A 16,005-nucleotide genomic window follows, 5' to 3' on the forward strand; every position below is an offset into this window, starting at 1 on the left:
AGAGAAAGACATGTATCATATGACCTCACTGATATGAGGAATTCTTAATCTCAGGAAACAAACTGAGGGTTGCTGGAGTGGGGGGTGGGGTGGGAGGGAGGGGGTGACTGGGTGATAGACACTGGGGAGGGTATGTGCTCTGGTAAGCGCTGTGAATTGTGCAAGACTGTTGAATCTCAGATCTGTACCTCTGAAACAAATAATGCAATATATGTTAAGAAAAAAAGAAGAAGAAGAAGAAGAAGGTAGCAGGAGGGGAAAAATGAAGGGGGGGAAATCGGAGGGTAGACGAACCATGAGAGACTGTGGACTCTGAAAAACAAACTGAGGGTTCTAGAGGGGAGGGGGGTGGGAGGATGGGTTAGCCTGGTGGTGGATATTGAGGAGGGCACATTCTGCATGGAGCACTGGGTGTTATGCACAAACAATGATCATGGAACACTACATCTAAAACTAATGATGTATGGGGATTAACATAAGAATAAAAAAATTAAAATATATATATATACATAAAAAAAAAGAAGGGTTTGCGTCTTTCTGTACCTCTTTTGATCTTACAGAGCTGGACCTGCACTTCTCATAGGTTCCTGTGGCATTTGATAGTTCAGCCTACACCATTACAGGCTAGTGATTGAAAGCACAGGCTTGGGGCGCCTGGGTGGCTCAGTCGGTTAAGCGTCTGCCTTCGGCTCAGGTCATGGTCCCAGGGTCCTGGGATCGAGCCCCGCATCGGGCTCCCTGCTCCCCAGGAAGCCTGCTTCTCCCTCTCCCACTCCCCTTGCTTGTGTTCCCTCTCTCACTGTGTCTCTCTCTCAAATAAAGAAATAAAATCTTTAAAAAAAAAAAAAAAAGAAAGCTCAGGCTTTAGGATCAGAAAACCTGGGATCCAAACTTGGTTCTACCACTTACTGACTGTGTAACCTTGAGAAAGTAACATGAACTCTCAGTCTTTAGTTTTCTCTTCTATGAAAAGGGGATAGTGATTTCTGCCTCAGAGATTAAATTAATGGAGGTACTTTTCAAACAGCCCAGTACCTAATACAATAATGGTTATTATGATCCTGTCATAATGCGGTCTGCATTCAGGTTTTATCTCTGCCCTAAAAAAAAAGTCATTTCTTTCTTTTTTTTTTTTTAAGATTTCTTTTTTTTTTTTAAGATTTTATTTATTTATTTGAGAGAGAGAATGAGAGGGAGAGAGCATGAGAGGGGGGAGGGTCAGAGGGAGAAGCAGACTCCCCGCCGAGCAGGGAGCCCGATGTGGGACTCGATCCTGGGACTCCAGGATCATGACCTGAGCTGAAGGCAGTCGCTTAACCAACTGAGCCACCCAGGCGCCCCAAAAGTCATTTCTTTCTTACGTCTCCTTCTTTGTTCCTTCTTTATCAAAAGACACTGCAGAGAGTGTTATCAGGGAGAATGGTGGAAGAAGGAACTCCAAAATCCCACCCTTCCATAAAAGCAATGAAAAAACTGACAAAAACCATTGCAATTTTTTCAGAACTCTGGAAAACAACCAAAGGCTTGCAGGAACCCAAGGAGCACTCAGACAAAAAAGAATGGCTTTGTCTCAATAAGAAGAATGAACTTAATGACATATCAACTTACCTGAGTCCCATTCCCAACTCCCCAGCTCATTGGTAACCATGAAAATAACAGCCCACATTCCTGGTACTGGAGGAAACAGAACAAACCTCTTTCACAATGAATTATTTGACCTCTCTCATGGCTTCCTGGAAAACTGGCTCAAAAACTTGTCTTTATTTTGCTTTAGTAGGAACTCACCCAATGCTAAAGCGGCTACCTGGGGGGTATTCGTAGAACACCTTCATAGGCAAATCTTGTAGTCACTGCTGCCTGAGGCAATAGATATCAGTTGGAGCAAACAATACACTAACCAAAAAGCTTTAAAGTTAAAGCTGGGGAATAAAATGTCCATAAGGACTTTGAAAAGCTCAGATGTATTCCTGGGACTCTATGTGGCCATATACAGGGTTATGCACACACTGGTGAAGGACCTGAAAAAGCCCTAAACTCTCACTCTTAGCTGACCTTGATGTTCTCCACAAACAAAAGTGAGAGCTAAGGCAGAGTTGTAAACTGTCTAGCTGAGTGTTGAAAGTTTCCCTCAATAGGCACACAGAGCCCCTTGGCAAAGAATGGGAGATATTTTACTTCCAGGTGTTCAAACCTTATTCCAGTCAGTGCACCACCAAGGTAGAAGAACAGAGACTTCAGCAGCCAAACAAGACAACTATACAGACTCACTAAACAAACACACAATAAAAACCACAACAAGCAACAATGAAAACAAACCCTGGGAATGGGGAAGAATTTGATTTCCAGAGATGTCATATTAAAATATCCAAAATGCCCAGTTTTCAAATAGATATATAAAACATAAAAAGATACTAAAGAGTATATATACAGGGAAAAAAGCAACTGTCTGCCAGGAAACTCAATGGTTGGACTTTCTAGACAAAGACTTTAAATCTGTTCTAAACATGTTCAAATAGCAAATACAAACCATGTCTACAAAGCAAAAAGAAAGCATAAGAACAGTGTCTCACCAAATAGAGATTACCAATAAAGAGTTAGAAATTATTAAAAAATAAAAAGTTCAAATAGAAATTCTGGAGTTGAAAACTACAGGAACTGAGATGAAAACTCACTAGAGGGGCTCAACAGCACATTCATAGAGGCAAAAGAAGCAAAAGACTTAAAGAGAGGTCAATTTAGATTTTCCAGTCTAAGAACAGAAAGAAAAAAGAATGAAGACAAATGAACAGAACCTCAGAAGCCTGTGTGACATCATTAAACCTCAACACATGCCTAATAGGAGTCCCAGAAAGAAAGGAGGGAAAGAGGCAGAAATATTTGAAGAAATAATCGCCGAAAGCTTTCCAAATATGATGAAAATCATTAATCTACACATCCAAGAAGCTCAACAAACTCACTGTGGTAAACTGAAGAGATCCACACCTAGACATTTCGTAATCAAACTGTAAAAGGCCAAAGGTCAAGACAGTATTGAAAGCATCAAGAGAGGGCGCCTGGGTGGCTCAGTTGGTTAAGCGACTGCCTTCGGCTCAGGTCGTGATCCTGGAGTCCCGGGATCGAGTCCCGGGATCGAGTCCCGCATCGGGCTCCCTGCTCAGTGGGGGGTCTGCTTCTCCCTCTGACCCTCTTCCCTCTCGTGCTCTCTGTCTCTCATTCTCTCTCTCTCAAATAAATAAATAAAATCTTTAAAAAAAAAAAAAAAGAAAGCATCAAGAGAGAACCAGCTCATCACATAAAAAGGATCCTCAATAATATCAACAACTGATTTCTCATTGGAAACCATCAGAAACTATGGAGGCCAAAGGCAATGAAATGACATATTCAAAGTGCTGAAAGGAAAAAATAACTGTAAACCAAGAATTCTATATCCATCAAAACTATCCTCAAAAATGGAGAAATTAAGATATTCCCAAATAAACAAAAAAATGAGAGTTCACACTAGCAAGAAATGCTATACAGGCTCCTTCAGGTTGGAATGAAAGGACACTAGTGGTAACCGAAATCCACATGAAGAAATAAAGAGCATCAATAGAGGTAACTACCTAGATAAATATAAAAGACAGTATAAATGTGATTTTTGTTTATAGGTCTTTTTTTCTATCTCGTTTAAAAGGCAACTACATAAGCCAATAATTATATGTATGATGATGTATACACAGGATATAAAGATTTGGTTTGTGACAACAGGGTATAAAGGAGGGAGAAGGAACTCTATAAGAGCCAATTTTTTTATACTATTGAAATTAAATTGATATTAATATGAACTATAAATTAAGATGTTAACAGTAATCCCCAAGGCAAGCATTAAGAAAATAACTCAAAAATATAGTAAAAAAAATGACAAGGGAATTAAAATGGCACACCAGAAAATATCCATTAAACACAAAAGAAGGCCATAATAGAAGAACTGAGGAACAAAAAAATTACCTAAGACTATAGAAAATAGAAAAATGGTAAAGTAAGTCCTTTTTACCTTAAATATAAATGGATTAAAATCATCAATTAAAAGGTATAAATTGGAAGAAAGGATAGAAACAACATAATCTAACTTTATGCTGTCTATAAGGGACTCATTTTATTTCTTTTTTAAAGATGTTATTTATTTATTTATTTATTTATTTATTTATTTATTTATTTATTTGACAGACAGAGACACAGCGAGAGAAGGAACACAAGCAGGGGGAGAGGGAGAAGCAGGCTTCCTGCAGAGCAGGGAGCCCAATGCAGGGCTCAATCCCAGGACCCTGGGATCATGACCTGAGCCGAAGCCAGACGCCCAACGACTGAGCCACCCAGGTGCCCCAAGAGACTCACTTTAGATTCAAAACTACAAATAGGTTGAAAGCAAAAGAATGGGGAAAATACCAAAACAAAGCACAAAGTAGAGACAAAATTTAGACAAAATTTTAGACACACTTGTTAGTAGAGACCAAAAAAATTATATGATGATAAAAGGGCCACTTCATCAAAAAGATATAACAATTATAAACATGTATACACCTGACAACAGAGCCCCTAAATACCTGAGGCAAAACTCACAGAATTAAAGGGAGAAACAGACAACTCAATAATCAGAGATGGAGACTTTAATACCCCACTTTATTTTTTAAAGATTTTTATTTATTTATTTATTTATTTGACAGACAGAGAAACAGCGAGAGAGGGAACACAAGCAAGAGGAGTGGGAGAGGGAGAAGCAGGCTTCCCACTGAGCAGGGAGCCCAATGCAGGGTCATGACCTGAGCCGAAGGCAGATGCTTAACGACTGAGCCACCCAGGTGCCCCAATACCACACTTTAAATGATAGAACAACTAGACAGAAGATCAGCAAGGAAAACAAAAGACACGAACTAACATCATAAACTAACTAGATCTAACAGGCATGTATAGAACATTTCTCCCAAATAACAGCAGAATACACATCAATCTGAAGAGCACATGAAACAGTCTCCAGGACAGGCTTCAAGTTAGGCCAGAAAGCAAGTCTCAATAAATTTTGAAAGACTGCAATCATACAAAGTATGCTCTCCAACCTCAATGGAATTAAATTAGAAATGAATAACAGAAGGAAATTTGGAAAAATCATAAATACGTAGAAATTAAACATGCTCTTAAATAACCACTTAGTCAAAGAATAATTCTGAAAGAAAATTAGAAAATACTTTCAGATGAATAAAAATAAAAATACAACATATCACAGCTTTAAGGGTGCAGCTAAAGCAGGACTCAGAGGAAAATTTATAGTAGTAGATGCTTACATTTCTCCAACCAGTAACCTAGCCTTTCACCTTAAGAAACTAGAAAAAGAATGTCAAACTAAATTCAAACCAAGGAGAAGAAAGGAAAATAAAGCTTGGAGCAGAAATCCATGAAATAGGGGCGCCTGGGTGGCTCAGTTGGTTAAGCGACTGCCTTCGGCTCAGGTCATGATCCTGGAGTCCCGGGATCGAGTCCCGCATCGGGCTCCCTGCTTGGCAGGGAGTCTGCTTCTCCCTCTGACCCTCCCCCCCTCATGTGCTCTCTCTCTCATTCTCTCTGTCAAATAAATAAATAAAATCTTAAAAAAAAAAACAAAAAAAAAAAAAACAAAAAAAAAGAAATCCATGAAATAGAGAATTCAGAAACTATAGAGAAAAGTCAATGAAAACAAAAATTGGTTCTTTGAAAAAATCAGCAAACCCTTAGCTAAACAACTGACAAATATTTACTTAGTCTAAATAAGAAAATAAGAGAGAAAACAGAAATTACTGAAATCAGAAATGAAACAGAGGATATTACTATTGATTGACAGAAATGTTCTGTAATTAGATAGTGGTGATGTTTGCACAACATTATGAATATAACTGAAACCATTGAATTGCACACTATAAAATGGTGAATTTTATATCATATGAATTTTTAAAATATTATCTTAATATTATCTTAATACTACTGGTGGAAAAGTCACTAAAGGCTAAAATTTAAAAAAAAAACTACAGAGTACAGAAACTTTTTCAAGGATCATCATTCTTTTCAGCCCTATTTTGTATCCTATAAGTTTATCCATCATATTCTCTCCCACACTATATGAAGAATCTTAATTTGGGGTAAAAAATTTTCAGATCAAGAGGACAGAAGGAAGACCCCTTTCTTCAGTCCTTCTTCCACCGAAGGACAGACAGCCATGATACCTGTTTTTTCACATACAACATATTCAAAAGATGGGTAGCTGCCCCATCATTAGAACTCTCCAGAAAGGCAATCTGCAAGTTGGTCCTCATTACCAATCAAGTAGAAATATTTATTGAGCACTTCCATGTGCACACCACTACTACAGATGAGTAGAGGAGGGGCCTACAAACAAGAACATCGACATGTCCTCCACATGTCTATGGATTTGCTGTAACTGTGAAGGGATCAAGAACCAATGTGAATGAGATGGTGGGGCCATCAGTCAGTAGCAATGAGAATGGTCTGAGAAGGTCTCATTGCTGAGATGGAGAAGGAGGCTCCTGGGTTGACAGAATGGCAACCAAACTGCTAGGTTTGCTGGGAACAGATTATTGTCCAATATCTAAACTAAGTCCTACAGAATCATGCTTAGAAGGCTACAATTTTCAGGTGATATCATAAAGTTTCACTTTTTTGAGTTTGAGAATCCAGATGACATGCTAAGAAGCTTACTGATAATCACATAAGGGTTGGATAAAGCACCAAACAGAAGCCTTGCCCAGCACCAATAATAATGCAGTCACACACCACAATGAATAAACATACACATATGTAACCCAAATCCTCTTCTACCTCCCACAAAGTCAGTGTGTGCTCAAGAGGTTCCTATGAAGATATGAGGAAATCTGGGCCATATTTTACTAAATAACTATCCCCAAAAGACCCCTTAGAAGATCCATTTACTCTTTTAATCAATTAGGATAGCATTTTGTTTTCCTAGAGTTTTTTATAGCGCTCTTAGGGGAAGAAGCATTATTCACGTAGTACAAGAGTGACCCAGAGCAGCCTATAAAACCCATGGCCATGGAAAAACCATTAACTGGCCACAATATCCCTTCCAAGTAAGCTCAGATGTGACCTCAGGCTACTTCTCAATTGGCTCTCAAGCATCACCACCCCTAAATCAGGATTGGAATTATAAAATGAGATCCATTTGCTGTCCTGGAAGAGAATGTAGCCAGCAGACTTGTAAGAAAGCCCCTTCTTTAAGCCCTTAAGTTATTTTTAAACTTTTGGCACTTGATGATTTTAAGCTTTTGTGAACACAAGCCTCCTGGCGTAAAGACCAACTCCAAGTATTTTAAGTTTACTGGACCTGGCATTACTTGGGACAGTTCTGCCAATATTCCTAAGGTTGGTAGACAACAGATATAAATGTATCAGGTGTGTCATAAGCATAACATTTCAATAACTTCTCAAAATCCACATCATGGACTGTTATTTCTTTTTTTTTTTTTTAAGATTTTATTTATTTGACAGAGAGAGACACAGTGAGAGAGGGAACACAAGCAGGGGAAGTGAGAGAGGGAGAAGCAGGCTTCCTGCCAAGCAGGGAGCCCGATGCGGGGCTCGATCCCAGGACTCTGAGATCATGACCTGAGCCAAAGGTAGACGCTTAACGACTGAGCCACCCAGGCACCCCATGGACTGTTATTTCTTAAGAGAAATAAGTGACATTGGGAGAGGGAATGGCCAAATGGGGTGGGGTTGGGGAACATGTAGAGGGGACAAAAGGTCAGAAGAGCGGAAGGGACTGATCTGCCAAAAACCAAAGGCTAGGCAATGAGGGAAAAGAAGAGAGCGCTACATTCATCAATCAGGGCTTTCCTGCACCTACTTTGGATGCTTGTAGGCCATGAGGCACCTCTCATACTTTCCCACCATGCTCCAGGCCATGACCAGGCCATCAGTACTTCCTGAGAGGAGATGCCACTGGTCAAAGCACAGACACTTCACGGCTCCCTCGTGGCCACTGAGAGTCTGCAAGAGAAAATGGCTCTGTTTTTACCCCATCTTCAAGACAGATTGTGAGTCCTCCAAGGACTCCGAAGCTGGAGGCTTCTTTAGATGAACTGCAAAGCCGCACTCCGCCAACCCATGACACCACTAACTTGGTATTTACCTGAGCCGACTTTACTTTTGTTCTAAGAAGGCCAGTGGTGTTCATGCCACCCTCTCTCCAGAGCTCTCTCCCTCTCTCTCCCCAGTGAAGGAAGAATGTGGTCAGGGGGAGGACTTGCTCCTGGTGGGTCTGTGGCTGGGGCACGCCTCATCTTCCTGGAGTACAGGGAGGGCCAGAATTCACCATCCTCTGCTGCCACAAGGCGTAGGGGCAGGCATTCCATCCCCAGCTCCTTGCCAAGACCAGAGGACACCTGGGCCATCACTGTACCTTTAACTGCTGGTCAGACCATGGTGACTAGATTGATGGGAAACAATCCACCAGCCAGGCCAGCAGCTTCTCACTTTGTCCCCATGCTCCCGGCACAAATGTATCTCACCACTGCCCACTAGGGCCAGGGGATTTCAAATCCAGCAACATTTTTTCATGTGAACATTCAATCACTTTCAAGACAGAGGATGTTCTGTTTTTATCAGAGAGTTAAGTAGAAAAACCACTGTGACTTTTTCCATTCCCTTACCCCAGGCAAGAGTCAGGGTAAAATATTCTGGAAAAGGAAAAGTCACTTTACTTCTGCAGCTGTTAAAAGACCCTGAGCCCATATATCATGCTGAGTCAGAATGTAGCCTTCTACCACCACCTCCTTGACAATGTGGGTCACATGATCCCTGACCCTCCACTGACTCTGAATGGCCCTTTTTTGGGGGAAGCGAGGAGGGGCTTCCCCATCAGCTCTTCAGGACCATCCTTTTGGTGACCAGAGGTTGGTAGCTTTAGGGTGGTCTGGGGAGCTCCACGGGGGAGACCGTAAGTCCATCACCACCAGGGCCCCGTTCCCCCAACAGCCCACCACCCTCTCACCTTTACCAACTGGGCCATGACAATGTGCCACACTTTGACTAACCCCCGCTCACAGCTGCTCACGATGTAGGTGTCATTGATCCTGGTGGCCAAGATGGGGTCTTTGTGTTTAAATGTCTTCAGACACTTCCCTGTCTCTATATCCCACTCTGAAAGGGAGGGGGGAAGAGAAGAGGCGTGAAGGCAAGTTACGGTGGAGTTCTATACTCCATCACAGAAGCCAAGCCCATCAAGTCAGACCCTAGAAGGCCGTCACTGGCCCAGCACCCCTGGAGGCTTGCCAACAGCTCTGAGCTCCTGACCATGGGCCCCCGGGAGAGCCACCAACCATAGACCTTGGCTCTAACCCTAGAACTTAGTGTTGGGGTCCAAGTGCTAGCCAGCTCATCTCTAATAAGCTTCCTTCTTGAGCCTGCAAAATACTTGCTCTTGAGTGGATTTCAAGAAAATCATGGCATGTGTTCCATGGCCTCATTCTTTCCAGACACTATTCTCCTGACTCACCTCTTCTATCTCCAAAAGAAACGAAAGCTGTCTATCCTTATTTACATTTTAAAATATCTCTGAATCTGACTTTTGGATTTTACTAACTGACAGATTGCCAGAGCTGGGGGCAGGCTTAATGCTGCTTCCACATAGATGATGCTGGGGCAACTGCCTAGCACACTGTAAGGGTTGGGAAGATATGAACGTAGGTGGATAGGTGGGAGCACAGAGCTTAAAGGAGAAAACTGAAAGGAGGCACCACAAATTCGGGGATGAGACCATTAAAGTCAGCCTCGTCGGCCCCAAAGTACCTCTCAGGCAACAGAATGTATAACCTAAGACAAAATAATAACCACACCTGATACTTACATATAGCACGCACAATGAGCCGGACACCATCGAGAGTGCTTGACATATATTAACTCGTCTTCACAAGACAGTTGCTATCATTATTCCCCACTTACAGATGAGGAAACAGGGATAGAGAAGTCCAGTAACCTGCTCAAGATCACGCAGATGGTAAGCAGATTGAGCCGGGATTCGAACCCAGGGAGTCTGGATCCAGAAGCCATGCTCTTAACCACATACAGTAGATTAACCCTAACTATGTAAGTATGCTTTTCTTCGTGTATTTTTTATACATACATTGGCCCTTTAATCTGATTAGAAAGGAGGAAGCTGAGGGGCACCTGGCTGGCTCAGTAGGTAGAGCGTCTGACTTCCGCTCAAGCAGTGGTCTCAGGGTCCTGGGATCGAGCCCCATGTTGGGCTCCCTGCTCAATGGAGAGTCTGCTTGTCCCTCTTTGTCTGCCTCTCCCCCTGCTTGTGTTCTCTCTGTCTCTCTCTCAAATAAATGAATAAAATCTTCAAAAAAAAAAATTTAACAAGTTGGGGGTTACATTTCAGGTCTCTTAACTGTCTCTTCTTCCTTCTATTGGTAATCGAGGCAGGTGGGAGGCGCCCAGGGGAAGCAGGCAGGCTGGGGGCTGGGGCTAGGTTTTGGGTAAAGAGAGAGATCTTTTGAAATTTTTTTCGTTGTGTATTTTGTGAATTAATTTTGACCTTTTAAATATTGCTTTAAAATGTGTATCTTGAGAGGCGCCCAGGTGGCTCAGTCAGTTAAGCGTCTGCCTTCAGCTCAGGTCATGATCCCATGGTCCTGGGATGGAGCCCCCCCATCCGGCTCCCTGCTCAGCGGGGAGCCCGCTTCTCCATCTGCCCCTCTCCCCACTCATGCTCTCTCTCTCAAATAAATAAATAAAATCTTTAAAAAATATATATGTATCTTGATTACTAGGAGTTTTGGGTGCCCCATTAAGTTTTACACCTGAGATGAGAGCCTACCTCCCCTTGCCCTAGCTCTTGCCCTGCCATTGGCCCTGCAAGCTCCAAACCCTCATCCTTTCCTCCTTTCTGCTCTCCTCCTCAAAGCAGTCATGGCAAAGAGACTTTCAGTCAGGTCAGAGAGGGCAAAGAAGTAGGGAGCAAGGTTTCTTAAGCAGGTCTGAGGATTTGCATATGGAACAACACTCCATTCTTGCTTTCCCTCACCTTTTTCCTCCGCCTACCCCTAACAGGCTGTGGTTCCCTGGGTCCCTTGCTTCTCTTATCTTTTGACTCTCTCCTCATGCTTTGCAGGGGAAATCTCATCCACACCTGGAGCTTCCACCTTTCATTATAATTGATAACCACCAAATTGATGTATCTGGAGCCCCAAACCTGTTATATGGTAAACTCACATGTAAACTCACACCTGCATCTGCCTCCTGCAATCTTCCCCTGGCTGTCCTCAGGAATCCCATACCCGATGTATTAGCTTTTTATTGCCACTGTAACAAATTGCCACACAAATATATTATCTGGCATGAGCACCTCGCAAGGCTAAAATCAAGGTGTCAGCAGAGTTGTGTTCCTTTATGGAGATTCTGGGGCTGGAGGGATCCATTTCCTTGCCTGTTCCACCTTCTAAGGGCCACCCATGTTCCTCGGCTCATGACCTCCTTCCTCCACCTTCAAAGCCAGCAACGTTGCATATTTCTGACCATTCTTCCATAGTCACATCTCCTTTAGATCACAGACAAGAAAATTTCTTTTTTTTTTTTTTAAAGATTTTATTTATTTATTTGAGAGAGAGAGACAGAGAGAGAGCACATGAGAGGGGGAGGGTCGGGAGGGTCAGAGGGAGAAGCAGACTCCCCGCCGAGCAGGGAGCCCGATGCAGGGCTCAATCCCAGGACTCTGGGATCATGACCTGAGCCGAAGGCAGACGCTTAACGACTGAGCCACCCAGGCGTCCCAAAAATGAACTTTAAATATGATCAAAAGAGAACTCAAGGGGCGCCTGCGTGGCTCAGATGGTTGAGCGTCTGCCTTCGGCTCAGGTCATGATACCAGGGTCCTGGGATCGAGTCCCGCATCGGGCTCCCTGCTCCTTGGGAGCCTGCTTCTCCCTCTGCCTCTCTCTCTCTCTGTCTCTCATGAATAAATAAATAAAATTAAAAAAAAAAAAAAAAGAGTCTGGCCTCATTATCTGCCCTTCTATCTTTCTCACATTTCACATCCACCTAGCAGTGAAGTCCTGCCAATTGTCCCTATGGAAATCTCCCTTCAGTCTGTGCCACGTCATGTAAACTCTTATCTACCTGACTTTCTTCAGGTTTGCCTGTTCTCGGATATTCTGAAGACACCTCAGCAGTTTTCTAGACTGAGTAGTGTCTTCACCTGTCTCCTGTCTCCACAGAGTTTCCCAACTCCAAATCTTCCTTCCACACTATCGCTAGAGTTATCTTTGTCAGATACACATTTCATCATGCCAGTCCGCAGTTCAAAGTACATTTATAGCTTCCTGCATTCTATAGGATAAAGTTCAGTTTCCTACCACGATGCAGAAGGCCCTTGGTAATCTGGCCCCAAACAAACTAACCAGCCTTATGTCCAACACCACAGGCTGCAGTCCAGCCATACCCAAGCAAGGGGAAATTCCCCAAAGACACCATTTTCTTCAACTTTCTGTGAATTTGCCTGTGCTGTGCTTCTACTTATAACGTCCTACATTCTCCCTCTGCTTGTAGAACTACTCATCCTCAAGAACACACTCAAAGAGGGGCGCCTGGGTGGCTCAGATGGTTAAGCGTCTGCCTTTGGCTCAGGTCATGATCCCAGGGTCCTGGGATCGAGTCCCGCATCGGGCTCCCTGCTCCTTGGGAGCCTGCTTCTCCTTCTGCCTCTCTCTCTGTCTCTCATGAATAAATAAATAAAATCTTTAAAAAAAAAAAAAAAGAACACACTCAAAGAGCACCCTCTCTGTGGTACTTTCCCTGTTACTCTTGTTTCCCTGGTCCCCTAGAATTCCACATGTGGGATGCTTGGGTGGCTCAGTCAGTTAAGTGTCTGACTTTGGCTCAGGTCATGATATCAGGGTCCTGGGATTGAGCCCCTGTCAGGGTCCACACTCAGCAAGGAGTCTGCTTGTCCCTCTCCCTCTCTCTCTGCCCCTCCCCCTGCTCATGCTTTCTCTCTCTCTAATAAACTAAAATCTTAAAAAAAAAAAAAAAAAAAAAGAATTCCACATGTTGGGTAGGAGCACATGATTTAGAGTCAGACAGCCCTGGGTTTAAATCCCCACTCCACCACTCAGCTGTTCTGATTTGGGGCAAGGTGTTTTTCTCTCTCAGTTTTGGATTTCTCATCTGCATCCACACCATAGGCTTCTTGTGAGGGTTAAATTAATAAATAATATGCGTAAGGTACCTATGTCAGTCACAAAAGTAGTACTCAATAAATGGCAGCCATTATTATTCATATATTTATTATATCCTCCATTATATATTTATGTATCTATCTCCATTAAAAGATTACGAGCCTCTTGAGGAGATAAAAAGCCATATTGAAAGGGCCATCTCATATCTGTTTTTTTCCTTAGCACCTAGCACAGTGTCTAGCGTATTGTAGGTATTCCACAAATAACTGTTACATGAATGGATCAATAGATATATGGATGGATGGATGGATGAATGAATGGATGAATGGATGAAAGAATGTCTTCCTACAGAAATAAGCAAAACAGTATTTTGACAATTCATGGATTTGGGAAACTTCTGAGAAAGTTTAAGGCATTTCTTTCTCACCTTTCACCTGGCAATCTCTTGCTCCAGATACGAGCCTGTTCTTATATAAATCCATGCAAGTGACTGTCCCCTGGTGGCCATTGAAGATTCGTATACAAGCCCCACTTTTCAGATCCCAGGATCTGCAGGAATCAGGCCAAAAAAAATGTTTTTGAGATTTTTCTGAGGACCCAAAGGGATCATACTCTATACAACTTCCCTTAGATCAACAGGTTGTTGGAAGGCGGCAAAGTTTCATGGTCAAGCTTAGAGTCAGAGGCCTGGATTTGAATCCCAGTTGCAGCACCTATTAGGTGCAACTTTGGGGAAGTTACTTAATTTCTGTGTAAGCTTCATTTCCTCAATGGTAGAATAGAAATGATAACAATAATAGTTACACCTCATAGGGTTTTTGTAAAGAATTAAATACACAAATGCAATGACCGTCAACCAGGAGTGATTTCCACCCCTAGGGGACATTCGGCAATGTCTGGAGACATTTTTGGTTGTCTCAAGTGGGGAGACAGATGCTACTGGTCTCTAGTGTGTAGAGTCCCAGGATACTGCTAAACATCCTCCAACGCACAGGACACCCTTCACACAAAGTACTTTACAGTCCCAAATTGAGAAACCCTGCATTAATTCATGTAACCCTGGAACGATGTTCAACATGTAGAAAATGCTTAATAAATGTTGGTTGGTATTAGGTGGAAGTTTCTAGAATCACCACCAGGCTTAAAATCCATGGCACTGATTCAATGGTAGAGCTGATCTTCAAACAAGAACAATAGAACCATTCAGTCACTTAGATCCAAAATATTTTATGTGTATTTCTAAGACATATCTAAGAAATACATGGGAACATGTATGAGTCACACCATTTTTTAATAAGCAAATTTGCCAGAGGTCTCTCAACTATCACTGATACAGACTTCCACTTCAGCCAGTTTGCTTTTGCGATGGGACAAAGTGTAATATTAAAATAGTGGGTATCTAAGATAGATAGATAGAGCCAGGTGGCCTGAGGTACAATTGCAGGTCCATCACTTACTAGCTGTATGATCTTGGATAAGTTAATGAACCACTCTGTATCCCAGTTTCCTCATGTGTAATTTGGGGATAATAATGGTAGTTACCTCATAGAGTTATTATGAGACTTGGTACATAATAAATGATTAATAAATGTGTCTTTTGTTTTTCTTTGAATGTGCTATGCTTTTCCTTCTAATATTCCCAAAGGTCCTGTGGCTTTAGCTGTTTTTCAGGGCCTACTATGAACCCACAGTTCATTTAAAGATATCCCAGTGATCTGGGAAAAAGCATGCTTTGAATTTCTGTTTCTAGCAACACGGCTGACCATGTGATCAGGTTGTTTTTCTTAAGTTATGTAGAAAAGATATTTGATAAACACTCTTAGAAAAATAGGAACAGGGATGCCTGGCCGGCTATGTCAGAAGAGCATGAGACTCTTGATCTTAGGGTCGAGAGTTCAAGCCCCGCATTGGGTGTAGAGATTACTTAAATAAATAAATAAGCTTTTTTAAAAAAGAAAAAGAAAAATAGGAATAGAAGGAACTTCCTTGATTTCACAAACTTATAAACAAAAAGTCAGAACAGCAAGCATTATACTTAGTGAAAAAAATATATATATACTCCCTTCAAAAAGGATAACAAGATGCCTGCTCTCACTACTTCTGCTTAACTGGAAGGCCTAGGCAAAGTCAGAAAGAAAGAAAAAGAAAAAGTAGTATATAAGCATTAGAAAAGAAGATAATTATTATCATTATTTCTGGTTGAAAGATCATCTACATAGAAAAACCAAATCAGCACATATACTTTTAAAACTGATAAGAGAAGTTAGCAAGGTTGCTAAATACAAGAACAATCTATAAAAATCAGTACCATTTCTCTATACCAGCAATAATCAATTTAAAAATATAAATAAAGATAAGATACTGGGCGCCTGGGTGGCTCAGTTGGTTAAGTATCTGCCTTCGGCTCAGGTCATGATCTCAGGGTCCTGGGATCAAGTCCCGAATTGGGGGAGTCTGCTTCCCCGTCCCCCTCTGCCCCTCCCCCTACTCATTCTCTCTCTCAAATAAATAAATAAAATCTTTAAAAATAAAAAAAGTTTAAATTTAAAAAAATTTTTAAAAAAGATACTTCAGGGGCACCTGGGTGGCTCAGTTGGTTAAGCGACTGCCTTCGGCTCAGGTCATGATCCTGGAGTCCCGGGATCGAGTCCCGCATTGGGCTCCCTGCTCGGCAGGGAATCTGCTTCTCCCTCTGACCCTCCTCCCTCTCATGCTCTCTGTCTCTCATTCTCTCTGTCTCAAATAAATAAATAAAATCTTTAAAAAAAAAACAAAACACAAAAAA

The 16,005-nt window shown here is 42.0% G+C and overlaps 1 protein-coding gene across 10 annotated transcripts in view; it reads right to left on the minus strand.

The window, feature by feature from the left end:
- Nucleotides 1–16,005, minus strand: part of FBXW10B (F-box and WD repeat domain containing 10B) — a 47,035-nt gene that overhangs the window by 9,501 nt on the left and 21,529 nt on the right. For all 10 annotated transcript variants that reach the window (XR_010408661.1, XR_010408662.1, XM_064583086.1 and 7 more), the window contains 3 exons: nt 13,648–13,769; nt 9,035–9,183; nt 7,889–8,031 (listed from right to left, as the gene is read on the minus strand). Coding sequence is in view for 8 of the 10 variants with exons in the window: in XM_064583086.1 (XP_064439156.1) it covers nt 7,889–8,031; nt 9,035–9,183; nt 13,648–13,769 (414 nt within the window). In the remaining 2 variants the exon portion in view is untranslated. The remainder of the gene's footprint in view (nt 1–7,888; nt 8,032–9,034; nt 9,184–13,647; nt 13,770–16,005) is intronic.

The sequence above is a fragment of the Mirounga angustirostris genome, unplaced genomic scaffold (genome assembly GCF_029215605.1).
Source record: "Mirounga angustirostris isolate CCGP_5_RB_7025 unplaced genomic scaffold, mMirAng1.0.hap1 SCAF_17, whole genome shotgun sequence".
Lineage (NCBI taxonomy): Eukaryota > Metazoa > Chordata > Mammalia > Carnivora > Phocidae > Mirounga > Mirounga angustirostris.